Source organism: Pan paniscus, chromosome 5 (genome assembly GCF_029289425.2).
Source record: "Pan paniscus chromosome 5, NHGRI_mPanPan1-v2.0_pri, whole genome shotgun sequence".
In the NCBI taxonomy this organism is placed as follows: Eukaryota; Metazoa; Chordata; class Mammalia; order Primates; family Hominidae; genus Pan; species Pan paniscus.
Window position 1 is genome coordinate 166,768,363 of NC_073254.2, and position 19,334 is coordinate 166,787,696.

The window sequence follows — 19,334 nt, forward strand, 5'->3', positions numbered from 1 at the left end:
GTGAGGTTTGAACAAATTTTTATGTGTTATATATTTCCTCTTTTTGTATTACCTTCTTTGCAAAATTTTAAGTGCTTTCCCATTTTTTAATTGAAGTTAGCTATTTTTTTCTAGCTGATTTGTAGAGTCTCATACATTAGGGAAATTTGCCCTTTTACCTATGTGTTTCTAATGTTTTTGTAAAAATAATGAGTTATGAATTAATGACTAATGGATGGAAGGAAGTAAAGGACAGGGCCTTTGTGTCATACATTTTTAATTTTTTATTAAAGTATAATTTATATACAGCAAAAAGTATAAATCAATGTTTTGATAAGTACATACTTTAGTGTGACCCACACCCCTAACAAGATATCAAATATTTCTGTTACCCAGAAGATACTTCAGGCCATTTTCATTCAATTTCCTCACCCTCAAAGAGGCAATCACTGTTCACATTTCCATCACAATAGACTAGCTTTGCCTGTTCTGGAACTTCATAAAATTGGAACCATATAGTATTTGTCTTTTGACACCGGCTTCTTTTGCTCAGCATAATGTTTTTAAGTTATATCCATGTTATTGCATGTAACACTATTCTATTTCTATCTATGTTTCTGAGTATTAATTCCATTGTATGGAGATACCACACTTTGTCTACCCATTCTCCTATTGGACATATGGGTTTATTGGAGTTTTTTGATATGGTGACTCAAGCTGATAAGGACATGCTTGTACAAATCCTTTTTTGGACTTATGTTTTCATTTCACTTGGATCAATATTCAGGAGTTGAATTAGTATGTCAGTGTTTGACATATGTATACATTTATTTTAAGATGGTAAACAGTTTATCAAATGGATTGTATCATTTTACATTCCCGACAAGGTATAAATGTTCTGGTTTCTCACATTTTTTCTCACATTTATTGCTGTCAATGTTTTTAATCCATCATTCTAGCTTATATATTGTACTACTTCTTTGTAGTTTAATTTGCATTTCCCTTATGACTAATGATGTTGAGCATCTTATGTGTGCTTACTGAACATGTGTATAACTTATTGATTGAAGAATTTATTCACACATTACACCCACATTTTTAATGAGTTGTCTTTATTATTATTAACCTGTTCTTCATATATTCTGTATCTTCTGGATACAAGTTCTTCATCAAATGTATGCTTTGCCAATATGATCTTTTAGTCTAAGTTTGTCTTTTCACTTCCTTAACAGCAACTTTAGAAGAGCAAAAGCTTTTAATTTTTATAAAATTGGAGTTGTTAAAAAAATTAGTGCTATTTGTATTTTATCTAAGAAATCTTTACCTAATCTAGGATCATGAATATTTTCTTTCATGTTTTATTCTAAAAGTTTTATAATCTTAGCATGCATGTTTATTTCAATGATGCATCTTGAAATAATATTTATGTATGGTTTAAGGTAGGCAGTCAAAATTATCTTTATTCCCATGTAGATATACAGTTTTTCTGGCACTGCGTATTGGAAAGATGATATTTTCTCCATTGAATTACCTTGACATTTTAGTCAAAAGTCACTTAACCATGTGTGTATAGGTCTACTTTTGGACTCTGGATCAATTGATCTAAATAACTACTCTTCCTCCAACACTGCCTTTTCTTCAAAATTGTATATTTTAATTGGATTTGGATTGCACTGAACTTGGGGAGCACTAACTTCTTAACAAAACTGAGCTTTCTGGTCCATGAACACAGTACATCCCTCAATTTTATCTTCAATTTCTGTCAGCAACATTTATATTGTGAGTCAGCAGAGTGTGCATATACTTTACTATTTTCATATTTAAGTATTTTATTTTTAGTGGTGCTCTACCTAGGACTAAAAATACATACTCTATGCAATTTGATATCTTTATTCATTCTCCAGGACTGCTACGGCAAACTACATAAAGTGGATGGCTTAATAAAATGAACATTCATTCCCTTACAGTTCTGGAAGGCAGAAGTCTGAAATCAACATATTGTCTAGGTCATACTGCCACTGAAAGCTCTAGGAGAGAATCCTTCCTCCTTTCTTCTAGTTTTTGGTGGATCCTGGTATTCCTTGTCTTGAGACAACTTAACTCTGCCTATCTCTGTCAACATCTTCACATGACCCTCTTATTTGTATGTCTCCATGTTTTACCATTTTTCTGTCACCTTTAAGGACACCCATCATTGGATTTAGGGCTCATCCTAATCCAGGTTGATGTCTTCTTAGGATCGTTTTCTTAATTAGAACTGCAAACACCCTTATGTCAAATAAGGTCACATTCTAAGTTATTGGGTGGACATATTTTTTTGGGGGGGTCACTATTTCACTTCCCACAATATCGTACCATGAATCACTTATCCTCTTTTGAAGTTTTTTCACTCTGTGGTTCTATTTCAATCATTTCTATTGCTTGTATTCAAGTTTACTAATCTTTTCTTCTGAATTTGACAAAATGTTGTTCAAGTCTATCCAGATATTTTTTATTTCAGATATAGTCAGATCTGGAATTTCATTTTGATTCTTCATATATTTCATTTTTCTGTGATACTCACCATTTGTTCACTCAGTATGTTCATCTTTTTCCATAAATCCTTAAGCACATTTTAAATAGCTATTTTAAAGTCCTTGTTTGATGAGTCCAACATTTTTATCAGCTTCATATCTATTTCTATTGACTATTTTCTCAAGTTATGGTCACATTTTCTGCTTCTTCATATATCAAATTGATTGTGTGCTGTATATTGTGCGTGCTACACTGCTAAGAGTCTAGATTATGCTCTTTTAATTGAAAGAGTGTTGAATCTTGTTCTGGCGGGCAGTTAATTTATTGGCAGCTTGATCCTGGTCCTGAGCTTAGTAAGTCAGTTCTAGAGTTGCCATGACTCTAGTGTTAGGGTAGCTCTACTCTTAAAGCTTGGCCTTTCTTGGGTCTCAACTGAATGCTCTGCATATTCATTGAATTCCCTTCATTTTGACAAGTCAGAATTTCAATGTCTCTCAACACTGTGGAACTACCAGAATCTTCATTAAGCTCACAGCCCCCCAGTAGTTATTGTCTGCCTGGTATTGTTGAGTGTTTGCACAAATGAAGTTTAGAATTCAGCTAAAGACTCAAGTGGACACCATGTCTATTTCTGAGCTCCTTAACTGCTCATATACTCCCTTCTGGTATCCTACCTCAAATTTTACTTGTTGCGGGAGCCCCGCTCACCCATCTTTGTTTCCTAAACCTAGCAGCACTGCTGTTCACTACTTTGGGCTGTACTTCCCTGTATACAGTTGGGAAGGTGCTTGCAGGCAGAAATCTCTGGAAATCAAGAGGTCACTTTGTATGTTTCCCTTGTCTCAAAGATCACAATCCTGGGCTGTATATTTTCCGGTGGCTAAAAATAGTTGCTTTATACGTTTTGTCCATTTTTATCATTTTTTGTGGTACGAGAATAAGCCCAATGTCATGGCTGGAATTAGAATATCCCTGTGTCAGTCACTTATGTTTTTTCAATACATGTTTGATGAATTAATTAATAACATTCAACATATTTCCATTTTTAAACCTCTCAGCAGTACTTATATGATCTGTTAATTAGAAAATAATTGAAAATTAAAAATTCTTCACCACATTTCCATTTTTAAACCTATCAGCAGTACTTATATGATCTGTTAATTAGAAAATAATTAAAAATTGAAAATTAAAGAGAAAGTCTTTTATAAGTGTGATAACATACATATGTGGCATTAAACACAGAAAATCAGTGTGTGGCGTTAGCTTAGGGTCATTCAAGTGGCACAAAATAAATGAGAAATTGTTGAACTGTTGTATATATTTTAGAAATAAGTGGTTACTCAGAATATACATTGCTCTGTGCATGTCACATACTATTATAATAGATTTCCTTAAGATCAATAAACCAAAAACACTGTTTTTTATCTCACTAAAACAAAAGAATTGACCTATTCCTTTGAGTGTTTTATAAAGGAATGTAACTGATTTAGTCAGTAATAACTATGTATATCACATATTTTAACTTTAACTTAGTATTTCTCCTATTCAGCTAGCAAGCACATTCTTTCATTTCACTCTGCATCCAAGAAAGAGCAAGAAGTGTATGTTAAGAAGAAAGCTGCTCAGGGAATTCAGAAATCCCCCAAGGGTAGAGCTGTAAGTGCAATACAAGACATTGGTCTACCCCTTGTGGAGGAGGAAACTACCAGTACACCCACTAGAGAAGACAGTTCCAGCATACCACTGCAGGTATATTAAAAACAATTGTTCAATTGGACTGTTCCTAAAACCCTAACATAAAACAAAACAATCATTTCCCTAAAAATAGTCAATATACAATGTGCCAATGTATAGCCAATGTATAGCCAGAATTGAAGAATAAGAGAGTCTTGAACAGTTTCTCTGTGCCAAGATCTTTAAATACATCTTGGCACAGAGATGTATTTAATATGTACATGAATACATCTTGGCAAATTTAATATGTACATGAACTCTATAATGTACCTGTAATTATCTAATTTTATAGTTGGGTTATAAGAAGCTATATAACTTTGTGGGTCACATATTAATAAATGTCACATATTAAGGGTCATATATTAATAAAACTTAATTTGTATGTGCTTACAATTAAAGGGAAAAAAGATAATGCATATATTTATAAAACAGCAGACAAAGGCATGACCTAGCCATTGGAAACCAAAAAGTAAAATAAGTTTAAATTAAATTAAAGGAATAGAAAAGAAAATGCCAGAAATAAATGTTAATATCACAGAAATTACAATAAATCCAAATAGATCAAATTAATCAACTAAAATGCTAAAAATTTAAAGTTATATAAAAATAAGATCTAACTATTTTAAACAAACTGCTGTAGAAAGTTGCATGATAGAATGTTAGAAAAACATACCTGGCAAATATGAACCAAGAGAGAGCTGTGATGATAGTGTTTTGTTTGTTTGTTTGTTTGTTTTTTGAGATGGAGTTTTGCACTGTTGCCCAGGCTGGAGTGCAATGGCATGATCTTGGCTCACTGCAACCTCTGCCTCCTGGGTTCAAGTGATTCTCCTGCCTCAGCCTCCTGAGTAACTGGGATTTCAGGTGCCTGCCACCACACCTGACTAATTTTCTGTATTTTTAGCAGAGACAGGGTTTCACCATGTTGGCCAGGCTGGTCTTGAATGCCTGACCTCATGATCCACCTGCCATGGCCTCCCAAAGAGCTGGGATTACAGGTGTGAGCCACCGTGCTTGGCCTGATGATAGTTTTAATACATATAGAAACATTATATAAAAATAAAAGGTAGAATAAATCAAGTAGACATGGCCATAACTAACATATAGGCACCTAATTATCTAGACACAATAAATAAAAAGCAATAACTATTAGAACTACAGAGATAAAAAGATAAGTAAATCATAAATAATTGAAGATTTTTAACCCATGCCTCGTGGAAACTGACAGTTCAAGCTGAAAAACGAAGTAAATAGAATTGTGAGAATTTGAAAACAAAATCTAAATATAAGCTTAATCATTTAGATATCTATATGGAACACTTTACCCAATAAACAGAGAATATACTTCTTTAGCACACATGAGATTTTTTTTAAATATCATGTAATAGACAATAAATGGAAGCCTCAATAAAATCCAAACTATCCCTATCATATAGTATGTTATCTGAACTTAATGCAATAAAATAGAAACTAATAATTAACAAGGAGTTTTAAATCCTATAAATAATAAAACTAAATAAAATATATTAAATATACTAAATAATTCTTTAGTTTAAAAGAATATTGGAAAATAAATTATGAAATACATAAGATTCAATAACAATCCAAATTTGTAAACAACATCTAAAATAGCATTTGTTTACTACTACTATTTTTAGTAGTAAAAATACAATGCAGCTTCTAGATTAATTAATTAGGAAGCAGGGATGATTAAAAACAAATGAGCTAAGCTATTGAAATAAAAATTCAAAAAAAGAACAGAAAAGTAACTCAAAGATAAAAGAAAGGATTTTAATAATGATGAGAGCAGAAATCAATGAAATGTGGAATAAAAAATAAAGATTAATAAAACCCAGGGTACTTTTAAAGATTAATAAAATACACGTACTTCTAGTAAGACCAATTAAGAAAAAGAGAAAAAGAGAAGATATAAATTAACCAAATACAGAACAAAAAATTAGGATGGAGGTGTAACAACAGACAATGGGTTAAAAAAATAAGAGTATTAGAAACAGCTCTGTGCCAGCAAATTTAAAACCTACAGGGTGGTAGGGGTGAGGGGGGCGGTGAGCACAGTGGCTCACCCCTATAATTCCAGCACTTTGGGAGGCTGAGGCTGGTAGATCACTTGAGCCTAGGAGTTCGAGACCAGCCTGGCCAACATGGTAGAGAAACCCTTTCTTTATTAAAAATACAAAAAATTAGCCAGGCATGGTGGCAGGTGTCTGTAATCCCAGCTACTTCAGAGGCTGAGGCATGAGAACCGCTTGAACCTGGGAGGCGGAGGTTACAGTGAGCCGAGATTGTACCACTGCAGTCCAGGCTGGGCGACAGAGCGAGGCTCTGTCTCAGTAAAATTAAATTAAATTAAATTAAATTAAATTAAATTAAATTAAATTAAACTAAATTAAACCTGGGGGTGAGGGGGAAACACATAACTTCCTGAGGGTGGGGGAGAGGAGAAATCGCAGAGTTGATTCACAAGAAAATAGAAAATCTGAATAAAACAGTAAAGAATAATAAAATTGAAATGATAATTCAAAGTCCTCTAAGTCTTCCCTTTCCAAAAAACCATATGCCCTTTTGGCTTTATAGGATAGGTCCAATAGACTTTTAAAAAGTAATTTCTTACAGAAAACAAACAATATAACTTTCCAATCCTTTTTAAGAAATTAATATAATCCTGATTTCAAAACCAGATAAAGGTAACACAAAAAGGAATAAAATGTATTTATAAACATAGGTGATAAATTGCAAATAACATAATAGATATCCAATTCTAGCAGTGTATTAAGCTATCAGACAGAATTCTTCTCAGAAATTCAGAAATCTTTTACCATTGGAAAATCTATCAGTATTAGTCACTACAGTAATAGACTAGATGAGAATGATCATATAATCCTGAAACATTTGACAAAGTTTAACACCTATTTATGGATTTCTAAAATGTGCTCTTAGCAAACTAGGCATAGGAGAGAACTTCTTCATCATAAATGTTACATGCCAAAAATTTTACACTTAATGGCCAAATCTCATATACAAAACCATTATACTAATGTGGGACGTGTAAGTGTGTTCCTATTAAAATTGGAATAAGAAAAGAATGCTTGCTATCATTGTTAGTATTTAATGATACTGAACTATTATGATAATGGAAAGCCACAATGTACAAAGAACAAAATAATTAAAAGATTATTCTAAATAATCATTGAATTATTCGCAGATAATATAATCATATGCCCAAGAAAAAACAACAGAATAAACAAACTTTAGAACTAAGAGATTTTGGCAAGATTGCCAAAGACATTAATAGTAATAACTAATATATTGACTTACTTATTACTTACTATGCACCTGATACTATGTGCTTCACACATAGATCTTGAATTCTCCCCATTGACTTTTTTCTTTTTCTTTTTTGAGACAGAGTCTCACTCCATTGTCCAGGCAATGGCGTGATCTCAGCTCACTGCAATCTCCACCTACGGGGTTCAAGTGATTCTCTCGTCTCAGCCTCTGGAGTAGCTGGGATTATAGGCACATGCCCCCACACCCGGCTAATATTTTTTGTATTTTTAGTAGACAAAGGGGTTCTCTACCACGTTGGCCAGGCTGGTCTCAAACCCCTGACCTCAGGTGACCCACCCACCTCAGCCTCTTGAAGTAAGTATTCCTATTATCTGTATTTCACAGTCAAGGAACCTGGAGGACAGGAAGCTTAAGTGACTTCCTCAAGGCCAAATAGCTGGTTTGTGCTAAAGCAGGACTTCAACCCAGACAGCTCTAGCTCATGAGGTCATGCCCTTAATCACGATGCTGTTCTGCCACTACAACTTAAACAAAAATCAGTAGCGTTCCTCTACACCGGCACTATGCATTAGACATCAGAATATGATGCCTTTAATAATAGCAGCAACAAAATCAGAAAACACCCAGGAATTAACCAAAAATATATCAGTTTTCCACATAGAAAAGCTTAACACTTGAATAAAGGCTACAGAAAGTAACCCAATCCACTGATGGACACAGATGACTTGAATAAATAGAGAAGCATTTCATGCTTTTCAGCAAGATGGCATAACAGTATAAAGATATGTTATCCTCAATCTGCCTTTAAATTCAATGCAATCCCAATCAAAATTCCCACTGTATTTTTCTGAAATTTTCTAAAGATACTTTAAAATTCATAGGAATGAATAGCAATTCACAAATAGCTAACGAAACTTGGGGAAAAAAGAGCAAAGTGTGTCTTAGTATTTCCAAAGACAAAAAGATATAGCAGTAAAAATAGCATTAATTAATGCATACATAGGTAAATGGAACAATAAGAGAAAGTAAGATAGAAACATCTATATTTTTATGAAAATTTCATATAGAATAGAGGCAACACCATAAACCAATGAAGAAAAGATGGACTATTGAGTAGGTTGTACCAGGAAAATTACATCTCCATGGAGAGAAATAAAACTAGATCACTAGCTAACATCATACATAAAGGTGAATTCCAGATATAGTGAACATTTAATTGTAAAATTTTAATCCATAAAAATAATAATAGATAATGTAGGAGACTATTTTTTTCTGTGTCATGATCACAAAGAAGAGAAAACCCTAAAGGCCAACAGCTTTGAAAAAATACTCAAACTCTATAGTAATCTTAAAAATGCAAAATACAATAGCAGTGAGATTTCACTTTATACCCACTGCACTCGCAAAAATTATAAAGTTGGGTAGTGGCAGGTGTTGGTGGGGATGTGAGGCTATTAAACTTTTATAAAGTGTAGCGTTACAGAGTTTTGGAGAACATCCAGCATGATTTAACTAAATTATGACTGTCTGATCTGGAAAATTCTGCATTTATCATGTACCTAGCATAATAAATGACATTAGGCACATACCATGTATGTTCTTATCATTTTTAAACACTGCATTTTATTTCACAGAATTACAAGTATATTATACAGTGTTCGGTGTTGTATAACAGTTGGCCTCTCACCGAAAGCCAGCTGACATTTGTTCAAGCACTGAAAGACTTAAAGAAAAGTAATACCAAAGGTATGTCACCCTAAATGTTTAAACATGCACTTTACATTTGAATAAGTTGATATTTAAATATTTAATAATAAATTGATTATTTAGTCATGAAAATATCATTGTATGATGTTTTATTACACATTATAATTTGTACTCTATATCCTGTGACATTTCCTGTTGTGTTAATTGATTATATGTTTCAATATTTTTACTGTCTTTTATAAGGAAAAAAATATGATTAGTTAGATGTAATGTAAGCACATTTTGTCTAGTTAATAAAAATTACTAATTGATTATACTTTTGAACATTTCAAAAATGTATGACATTTTTCTATTTATAAAATTATATTTGCCCATATTTGTTGAGAATATATAGCATTAAATACAAGCTTTTAAAATATTTCACAAATTCTTCAATTCCAGAAGAATAATTTTCTAGTGAAAGAGTACTCTGGTTTATTTTTTCAAAATATAAACTACTCTAGTATTCCTGGCCAGGAAGCTTGTTGCTTTCAAAAAAGAGAATCAAAGGGAAATCTCCAACAGCTTTATATCCCATTGGGCAATCTAATAATTGAATCTGAAAGAATGTGTATTTTCTATTTATGTTCTCTTTCAAATTTAAGCTAGATTGCCTAATCATAAAATAATATATGCATGTTATTTTTAAAATAAAATAAACCCATGCAATACAAAAGGGTATAACATAAAATGTAAAAGCCTCCATTTCCTCCTGGGTCCCATTAACCTGAGTTCAAACACTTGATGGTAGCCACCACCGAAGTGGGCTTTGTCATCATTCAGAATTTTTCGTATACATACAACACGCTTATGATAAGACGTAAACTCTTAGTCCTTTTCGTCCTCTAAGAAACAGTAAATTTTATCTATTATTTATATTTCTCTATTAGAATGCAAGCCCCTGAAGAATGAGGAGTTTTGTCCATTTTCACCTGTTTCGTCCCTTGCATTATCCCTAGTTAGATCCCATATGAACAGTAAGCACCCCACAATATTAGCTGAATGAGTAAATGAAAGGATACATGTAAGCTATTCCTATTATTATTACCCTTCTTTATTAATTGCCAACAACTCTGTTCAGGCGTTTGCTTGCTTCTATTATCTGCCTGGACCTGATCAAGAAAGAGCTTAAAAAGGTTTGTGTGTATAGAAGTTAAGAGAAAACTGTTATTGCGAGGCTTACTTTATTAGAAGGTATAGATTCTAGTATGTGTCTTAAAATTCAAAGAAAAGCTATAAAAATGTATGACACCAAGAGTTCCCATTTCCACTCAAATGTATTGAGTGTGCTTCCATAGCAACGCATCACACTGCGGAAATTCCAACAGCATCGCACTGTGCGGCCTCTTCTGAGGTTCCTCTCTCATTGGGCAGGGATGTGTTCTTCCTCGGTCTCATCATTGCATCTCTAGCACTAGTGGGAGATGTCAATAAGTGTTTAATGAATGAATGCACGAACATGCCACACCAGTGACCTCAGGTATGTGTAAATCCTAATGGCATCCTGGCCTGCTGTGTGGGCAAGATTCTGAGGCTGTGTTCAGGCTCAACGAGAAAGTTTTGTGATGTTTTATCAATGTTCCACGTAGACACAGGAAGAGAAAGTGGTAGCACTGGGGCCACAGAGTCGCCGCCTCTTTGCTGTTCGTGTGTGTTATGTGGATAACTCCAGAGCAGACACTGGGGTGTTCAAACCTTGTTTTTTGAACAAGTGGCTGTGCTACTTACTGCTCCATAGTGTTATACATAAAAACACTTTCGCACATTCCCTGGATAGTCATGGAATATGAATTTTGCCAAAACATCTGCCCATTCTACTTCAACTTCCCCTCCTAAAGCCAACACCCCTAACAGCCCAGCACACTGACAATGTCTGAAATAGCAGACAAGGCTTCGATCTCATATTCTTGCCTACTAGAAGAGAACACAATTATTCTGTGAGTAAATGTCATATGAAAGCTGCAAATTCCTTGCAGGCCACGTCTCAAGCCGAATACGCCCGAATACGCCTGAATACGCCTGTTGATTCCCTTGTTGTGGTTGCACAGGCAGTTGGCTTTGGCAATCACTTCCTTGCAGCTTGTTCCCGGATGCTGTGTTTCCGGCCCAGTTCCCTTCTCTGGGTCTTCAGCTGTGAAGGTTTCCTGGACCCACCTAATGTTGCCCAACCCTGTGTTATGGATTATCTACTGCTGTGAATTTGAGCCCTTTGATTATTTTGCAATTGACCACCCACACCCACCAAGTTCTAATGGAAACTAAATGAAAAAAAAAAAATCAGTTGTTTATGTTTATTTCTCTTTGCATGTTACCATGTTCTCTTTCTCTATATGTTTTTCCCGTCAGGTTGCCACTTTTGTTCTCGCTTAAAGTAACCATTACCCTATCCCTACTTCCCCTGTGGTTCAAAGCAAAATCTCTTAGCTCATACCGTGCCCCCGCCCCTGGCCCCTGGCCCCCACCATTCTCTGTCTTCTTTTTCGCTATCAATTAACAGAAACCTGTTTGAAATAATGGATGGTACAAATCATGTGGTAATTTTGTGTTCCCCTACTGCAAAGAAGTAGATAGAGTATATGCCTAATACCAGTGGAATTAAATATTTTATGCTAAAGATTTAAGTGCAAATAAAATATTCACAATTATAGAAATCAAAGAACAAAGAAACAGCACAGTTTTGTATGAGCTTGTGTGTTCACCAAAGCTATTCTCATTTCCACTTTGTTCTTCAAGGATAATTTATAGGACTGGTAGATTTTACATTACATTTCTGAGGATTAAGAATTTTAATGGATCAGAGAATGACAGCCAGTTCTGATTTGTTTTGTTTTGCTTTTTGTTTTGGACAGTGTGGGCTTTTTCATGAGTTGCCTGTAACTCTTTATAATTCTGATTTCTGTATTATAATAGTGTGTTATACCTGTCTCAATAAGCTCAAAATAGTCATGCTACTGTTGTTTATAGCAATTATAAATTATAAACCCAGATCCATATGACAGAAAACAAATAATCTCATCATAAATCATAAAAGGAAAAATACAGAACAACCTTGCTGAATTCAGTTGAAGATCTTGCTCACAAGGAAAACCTGTTTCTGAATAATGTTTAAATGAGATTCATAAAAATGGGCAATCATAAGGAGGAGGTATTTGTGAAAAAATTTTAAGCTTTTCAGGGAAAAATAGCATCACATAGTACAATGCTATTGACTAGAATTGCTTTCTCCCAATTCTCTAAAGTAAACTAATGTCTAATATGGTACAAACGAAAAATATCTCAAAATACTATTAAATTTAGTTAAATATATATATTATATTTATTATATATATATATCACACAGCTGGTTGCTGGCACAGCTAGGAATTCTAATGGAAATTAAATTCCATCAAGGGCATTTGAATGGGGAAAATAATAATATACAGTAGTACTGGTTTCATGTCTTTACTTGTGTCTCTGATAGAGGGCTGTATTATGTTTTTTCCCTATATTAATATGTAATTATATAATATATATTATATATTATATTTATATCATATGAAATATATTTGCCTAAATTTATTTATTATATATAAAACAATATATATATAATTTAAATACCTGTGTATATTTTCTGTGATAACTAGAAATTTGGTTTCAGTACTTATATGTTGAGTGTGTTATGTAAAATTTTGTAAATTTGGGATATTTAGAAAAAAAAAAGAAATGACACCTTGAAATGTGTGGAGGAAGTGAGGGTAAAATAGTTTGTATTATACAAGAAAGTCTTGAAGGATACCAAGCATGAGAAATAAAGCGCTGCTTTGGAAGTAGAAGTAGCGAGAAGGAGAAGGTGTCTCAGGCTATACCCAGGAGCCAGTGCTGGACTCACATCACTCACAGGAGCACTTACTGGGCATCACGTGTGCCTAAAGAGGGACTGATTCCTGCCAGAGAACACAACATGAGGGACAGAGCAACAAGGAGAGTATCTGCACATAGCTCACTATTCAAGGCCATTCCCATTTCCTTCCACATCAGAAATGGTGGGGAGGAAAGATTCAGAAATGTTTCCTCTCACTTTAGGTCACAGAAATTCATAATTATTAATATTAAGACTTCATAACATTAGACATTAGTGACCCTAAATTACCACCTCTCTTCAAAAATACATAAATGCATAGAAGAAGAAAAGGCATACATAGAGAAAAAAAATAAAGATCATACATACCAATTAAAGTAATTAGTTCTGGATGTTGAAATTATTAGTAGTTTTACTTTATCACTTGTATTTTATATCTAAAAACAAGTTTTAATGAAAAAAATGAGAAGTTTTAAATGAGCACATACAATTTTAATCAGAAAAAATATGGTACTTTTTAATTTTATAAACAAGGAAAACTCTGGAGAGACCTAGAAGTTTAATTACTCTAATTATAATTGTTTGAGTGCTATTGTGTCCATCTTACTCAACTTAGTAGTTTTCATGCATTCTTCTTAATTCTCACAAAAACTTTGGGAAGTAGTTATTACCATCCCAGTTTTACAGATGAAGAAATGAGCCTTAGATGCTATGAATAATTTGCCTACGTTTGCATAGGTAGGAAGGAGCAGAGTGAAGGTTCTAACATAAGTCTGATTTACTCCAAAGCCCAGAATCTTCCACCACATCATGTAAGCTCTTTAGATACTCTAACAAGTTGTATTGTCATAATAGTACTGGTGGTAGGGGTGATATTGATGGTACTGGTAGTAACTGCTAACATTTATGTCCAAGAAGGGCTTTACATATATTGACCCAATTAATCTTCCCAATAAACTTATGAGGTAGGTGTTATTACTACAGCATTGTTATTTTACAGATGAGGGAACTGGGATACAGACAGTTTAAGAAACTTGCTCTCAGTCACACAGCTAGTGACTGGCACAGCTGAGAATCTAATGGAAATTAAACTCCATCTAGGGCTTTGAATGGAGAAAAGTAATAATATACAGTAGTACTAGCTTCATATCTTTACAGTGTCTCTGAGAGATGTCTTTATCTATATTACTTTAGTGAACACAAAAGTAATATAGATAAAGACGTCTGTCAGATATATATGACCCATATTGTTTTTCCCTGTTAATGGGTAACTATTAAGATTCTAGTGGAAAACTAGATAAAAACATGAATATCTGAAATGAACACAGTAGTTTAATTCATGAAATACAATAATGTAAATATGTAGAATTGGGTAATGGTACAAAATTAATAATATGAGTGAACACTCAAGAAAATGGTATTATCATGTATTCCAAAGAAAAAATAAGTCTTCAGAAATAATTATGTTTTCTTTCCTGATATCACATTTGAAAATTTTATGTGTGAATGACCAGCTGCTAAAATTAAATTACACTTTGGATTACACAGTATGTTTGTTGCTGAAAAGCAGCAAAGAAATTCAGAATTAAATTGTATTTAAAATGAAGTAGGAAAATTTTCTGTTTGAAAGAATATTTTGTTGGGCAATCTTCTTGAAAGTCAAGCAGCTTTCAAATTCAGAATAATTAAGTCTTTAATATCATGTTTATAAATATTTAGTCAATTTGATTAAAGCATGTCAATATGTCAGCTGCTATGTATCAATTATATATACAACTTAAAATCTACCTGCTCTGATTTGAAGTGCATGATATATTTCACACATCAGTTACTCCATACATAGAAAAATTACATATATAGAAAAATTCAGTTACTAATGTCTTTAATTTATCCACTTAGCTTACTTTGGTTTTTTTGCAACCTCCTCCTCCTGGGCTGAAGGGATTCTCGTGCCTCACCTTCCCAAGTAGCTGGGATTACAGACATGTGCCACCATGCCTGGCTAATTTTTGTATTTTCAGTAGAGATGGGGTTTAACCATTTTGGCGAGGCTGATCTCAAATTCCTAGCCTCAAGCAATCCACTCATCTCGGCCTTCCCAAGTTGCTGGGATTACAGGCATGAGCCACCATGCTCGGCCAGCTTACTTTTAAAATACAAAACTTTACATCAAGAAGAAATTGGTTAAGGGTTTTCTGTTGTTGTTTTTTACTAGTACACTGGTGACCTAAGTTAAATTTGATATTCATCCTGAAGTCAATGTTGCGCCACTTACTTAAACTCAACATTTAATTTATATGAAAAATACAATATATAATTTGTGGGGTTTTTTTCAAAAATTCATGTCTTTATAACCCATGATAAGAAAGAATAAGGCCTGAAATAATGGCTATGTACAACTTAGGATATTTCTATTATAAATGTTTAGAAACCTTGGCCTCTGGTTAACATGAGGCAACAGTGCCACCTTTAGTATATTTTAAAACCTAAGTTTTGGTAAAAACTGCTTACTGAGATGGTTCATGGTCACTTAAGAAAATAGAAGGCTAGAGAACCTTGAGCAGATAGCACTTAGTGATGTCACCTGCCTTCATGTATAATTACTGGTGCTGTGATTTTAAATTCCTTTTGCCAATATGTTATAGTTTTGTGTTGCTGGCCTGGATCTTTGAAGTTGTAATCTATTTGCAAAAACAAATATAAATTTGTCATTCTCAAAAATATTTGGTTTCAAGTCTCATTGAATTTTGTTAGCAGTATTATAACACTATTCCTTTAACTCTAATTAATATTATACTGTTGTTCTTTATTTGGCACAATGCATGGTGTAGCCAATTCAAGGTCTTTGAGGAAACCAAACATTATTAAATACATGTTATATGTATATTATTTATATATATATAAAGACTTTTCTGTTTATATTTATCAAGTATAACTGTACTTGATAAATATATACTTTGTTCTAAACAAGTATTCTAGTTTAGAAATATGTAAATTTTCAAATTCCAACCTGATTATATTTCTGATATATAAACCTAAGCACTGAATTTTAATCATAAAAACAAAACTGAATTTTTACAATTTTTATATGTTTCATTATCCACTGAAGATTTCTGTCTACTGTGTTCTGGATATATGGAGGATATTGTAAGAGGAGACCTAAAGGCATAATGCTAATGGCCTTTTGAGCTCGTTTCATCAACAAAATACTCCCTAAGCACTTCCTCTCTTCCAGGGGTATATTAATTTATTCCAATGGTCATTTCCTCTAGAGGTCTTCTGATTACATAAATATGCAATGTGAAGTAACATGTTTCATAATTCTTGGACTAGTAGAATGTTTTTTTCTTGCATCTTACAACTATATGTACTCCCAACACATACGTATTTCCTGTAAAGCTTTACATATTAAAGTTAAACAATCTGATAATCAGTATATATTATTAGTTCAACATTATACTAGATGAAATTAGGAATTTAAAATGAGGCATATAATGATGTTCTGGCCTTCAAAGAACTTAAAATTTATGTGAGAAAAGGTTACCCTAAATTACGCCATTAAAAATTTTGGAAATTATTTTATTCTGTATATTAAGAATGTAAAGAAGAAGGATGGCACATACCTGCCGTGTGCCTGACATTTTAGTAGGTACTTTGTGTATGTAAACTTGAATATTATATGTGCTAACTTCAGTGGAATCAAATACACCTAAATGTATTACTCAAACACTAAAAACTATGTGTAGTAAGACAAGAAAGCCCCAGAAATGCTTCATGGGGCAGCTTGAGATTCAATTTCAGCTGACATTTGTTAAGTATTTAAAAAACCCAGTGGGTGTATGATACCAGATATGATCCTATTTTAAATGCTCTATATTGATTATTTTAAGCTCTCTGGGCATGGTGCTAGTATCTCCATTACACAGAGAAGGAAACTTAGACTCAAAGGATGTAATAAACCTACAAAAGTTAACCTATTTAGCAGCTGAGCCAGAATTCACCTCTAGGTCATTTGACTATTGGACCAAAGGATTTTCCCCACAGCAAGACTTCTCAGCAGCTGAGATTGTTGGCAGAAGGGACAGTTTCCACTCCTATAGAGCGCTCACAGTCCCTTTGCAGTCTGGTAGGGTGGTTTGTCCCCCAGTTTGAAAGTAGCTAATAAATGGGCACCAAGTAATTTATAAATATGGGTTATTTACAATTACTATTTTACATTGCTAATGGGGTGATTTACATGAGACTCCAGTTTTGAAAGGGACTAACAGGTTCTTTGAACTTGTATTTGAGAATACAGATTCAACTCTTATCAGTTGGGAGACTTGAGTAAATTATATAACTTCTCTGAATATACCCTGCTGGGATGCTTGAGACTTAAAAGAGAAGGAAACACAGTAAAGATTCAATAAATATTATTTTAAATAATAAATAAATTATTTAAATATTTTCCCCTCACCACTTCCATATTTAATTGTTAGAAGAGGTTAAAAAAGCATAAGGCTCATGTCCTTCATGTTGGGGAAAGGTAATTATACTCTTCTAAAAGTAAACCAGTGGTTCTCAAAGTGTGATCCTTGGATCAGCTGCCTCAGCACCATCTGGAAACTTGTGAAAAATGTACATTTTGAGGCCCTATCACAGACCTAGCAAATCAGAAACTTTAGGGTTGGTGCCCAGAAATCTGTTCTATGGTAAGCCCTTCAGGTGATTCTGACACAGGCTAAAGTTTGAGAACCACTCTTGTGAGGGTACCTTCAGCTTCTTTGAATCCTAAGTCATTGGCATTCTTCCCTTCAGCCCATCCCTTTGCAGCACTTCTCTGACAAAAGGGAAAACTGTAGCAACTTCTTAAAGCAGTGTTTCTCAAAGTACAACCTACAGGCCACTTGTATCAGAATCACGTGAGGTACATTTTAAACTGTAGATTTCTGTGCCCCTCACCAGACTACAGAGTTGGAATCTCTGAGAGGTGGGCCTCAGGATGTGCATTTTACAGGTTATCTGTATGATTTCTACACTCACCAATATTGTGAATTGTTGTGTTACAATAAGCACACCATTAGCAGCCATATTTTGTGACAACAAACACAGCATTATTAGTAACAGACTTGTCTGGCAGCACGAGGTGAAAATAACGAGTTATTCTAGCTCAGTTTTTATGAGATTGGCTTATCTAAAGTGGGCCACAAAGGGAGCTCTAAAATTCTGTTAATCCCACACTCTATTGGCATTGAGAGCTCTAGGACCTGGATTTCCTTGGGACCAGAAGCTGAAGTGGTAGCTATGGCCAGTGAGGGTGGTTGAAGCCTGGTTACCTCATGTTTGGGTTAGGATGAAGGGCTGGTACTGCAACACCTGGAGGCAGGGGAGGCCTGAGGAGACTGAAAAGAAGCAGCACTGAGTTTGCTTTTCTGTGAAGGCAGTGTTTCTGCCACCCCAAAGTTTATGGCTGACAAAAGATGTGAAAGAATGTAGGAGAAAAGTTGTCCTCTGTGGCCTTTCCTACTTTCTATCTTGGGTTTCTGAGAAAAGTTTATTTTAATATGTGGTTTTCTATAAAAATCTTTGTTTTTATTTCTTTTTTTCTTCTTATCCTGATGTTTCTAAATCTCTAATGTTAAGCCTTATCCTTCCTCTCATTTAAACAACCTTATTCTCTTTCTGTGAACTTTTTACTCACTTTTAAATCAGTCAATATTCATTTTTCCTTCCCATCACTAGCAAGAGCTGAACTGCTTAGAGTGTAATCTCACCTTCCTCCACAGAGTGCTCTGTAATTTCATACACTTGTGACAAGGTCTCCAGGCTAGATGAATTTTTCCACTATCCCAGGACCCTGTCTCAGAAAAACAGCATGCACAGATCCTCAGAAGGTTTGGATAGAAAATAAATCCTGGAGAATGGCAGTGAAAATGGCAGGGTAAGAACTCTAAAAATTAGTAACTCCATGAAAGCAATGAAAAACCTGGCAAAAAATTATGACAGTCAACTTTTTCAAAACTCTGGAAACTTAAAGTCTGCAGCAAAAAAAGTTTGTTCAAGGAAAAAACAGCTGGATTTCTGTAAGAATAGGAAACTTTATGGCATTTTAACTTGTCCCATTCCTCAGCTCAGCAGTAGCTTTGGGGAAAAAAAAAAAAAAAACAGCCAATATTCCTGGCACATACTGGCGGATGCCAGAAGAAGTAAAATGGAGTTGGATTTATTTCAAGGT

General features: G+C 34.0%; 1 protein-coding gene across 5 annotated transcripts in view; it reads left to right on the forward strand.

Annotated features, from left to right (window-relative positions):
• ADGB (androglobin) overlaps positions 1 to 19,334 on the forward strand; it is a 221,790-nt gene that overhangs the window by 163,045 nt on the left and 39,411 nt on the right. For 4 of the 5 annotated variants that reach the window (XM_034963048.3, XM_055114197.1, XM_055114196.2 and 1 more), the window contains exons 28-29: positions 4,043 to 4,242; positions 9,171 to 9,282. The exons of the other annotated variant lie outside the window; for it this stretch is intronic. In XM_034963048.3, coding sequence (XP_034818939.1) covers positions 4,043 to 4,242; positions 9,171 to 9,282 — 312 coding nt within the window. The remainder of the gene's footprint in view (positions 1 to 4,042; positions 4,243 to 9,170; positions 9,283 to 19,334) is intronic. 5 annotated transcript variants of the gene reach the window in all.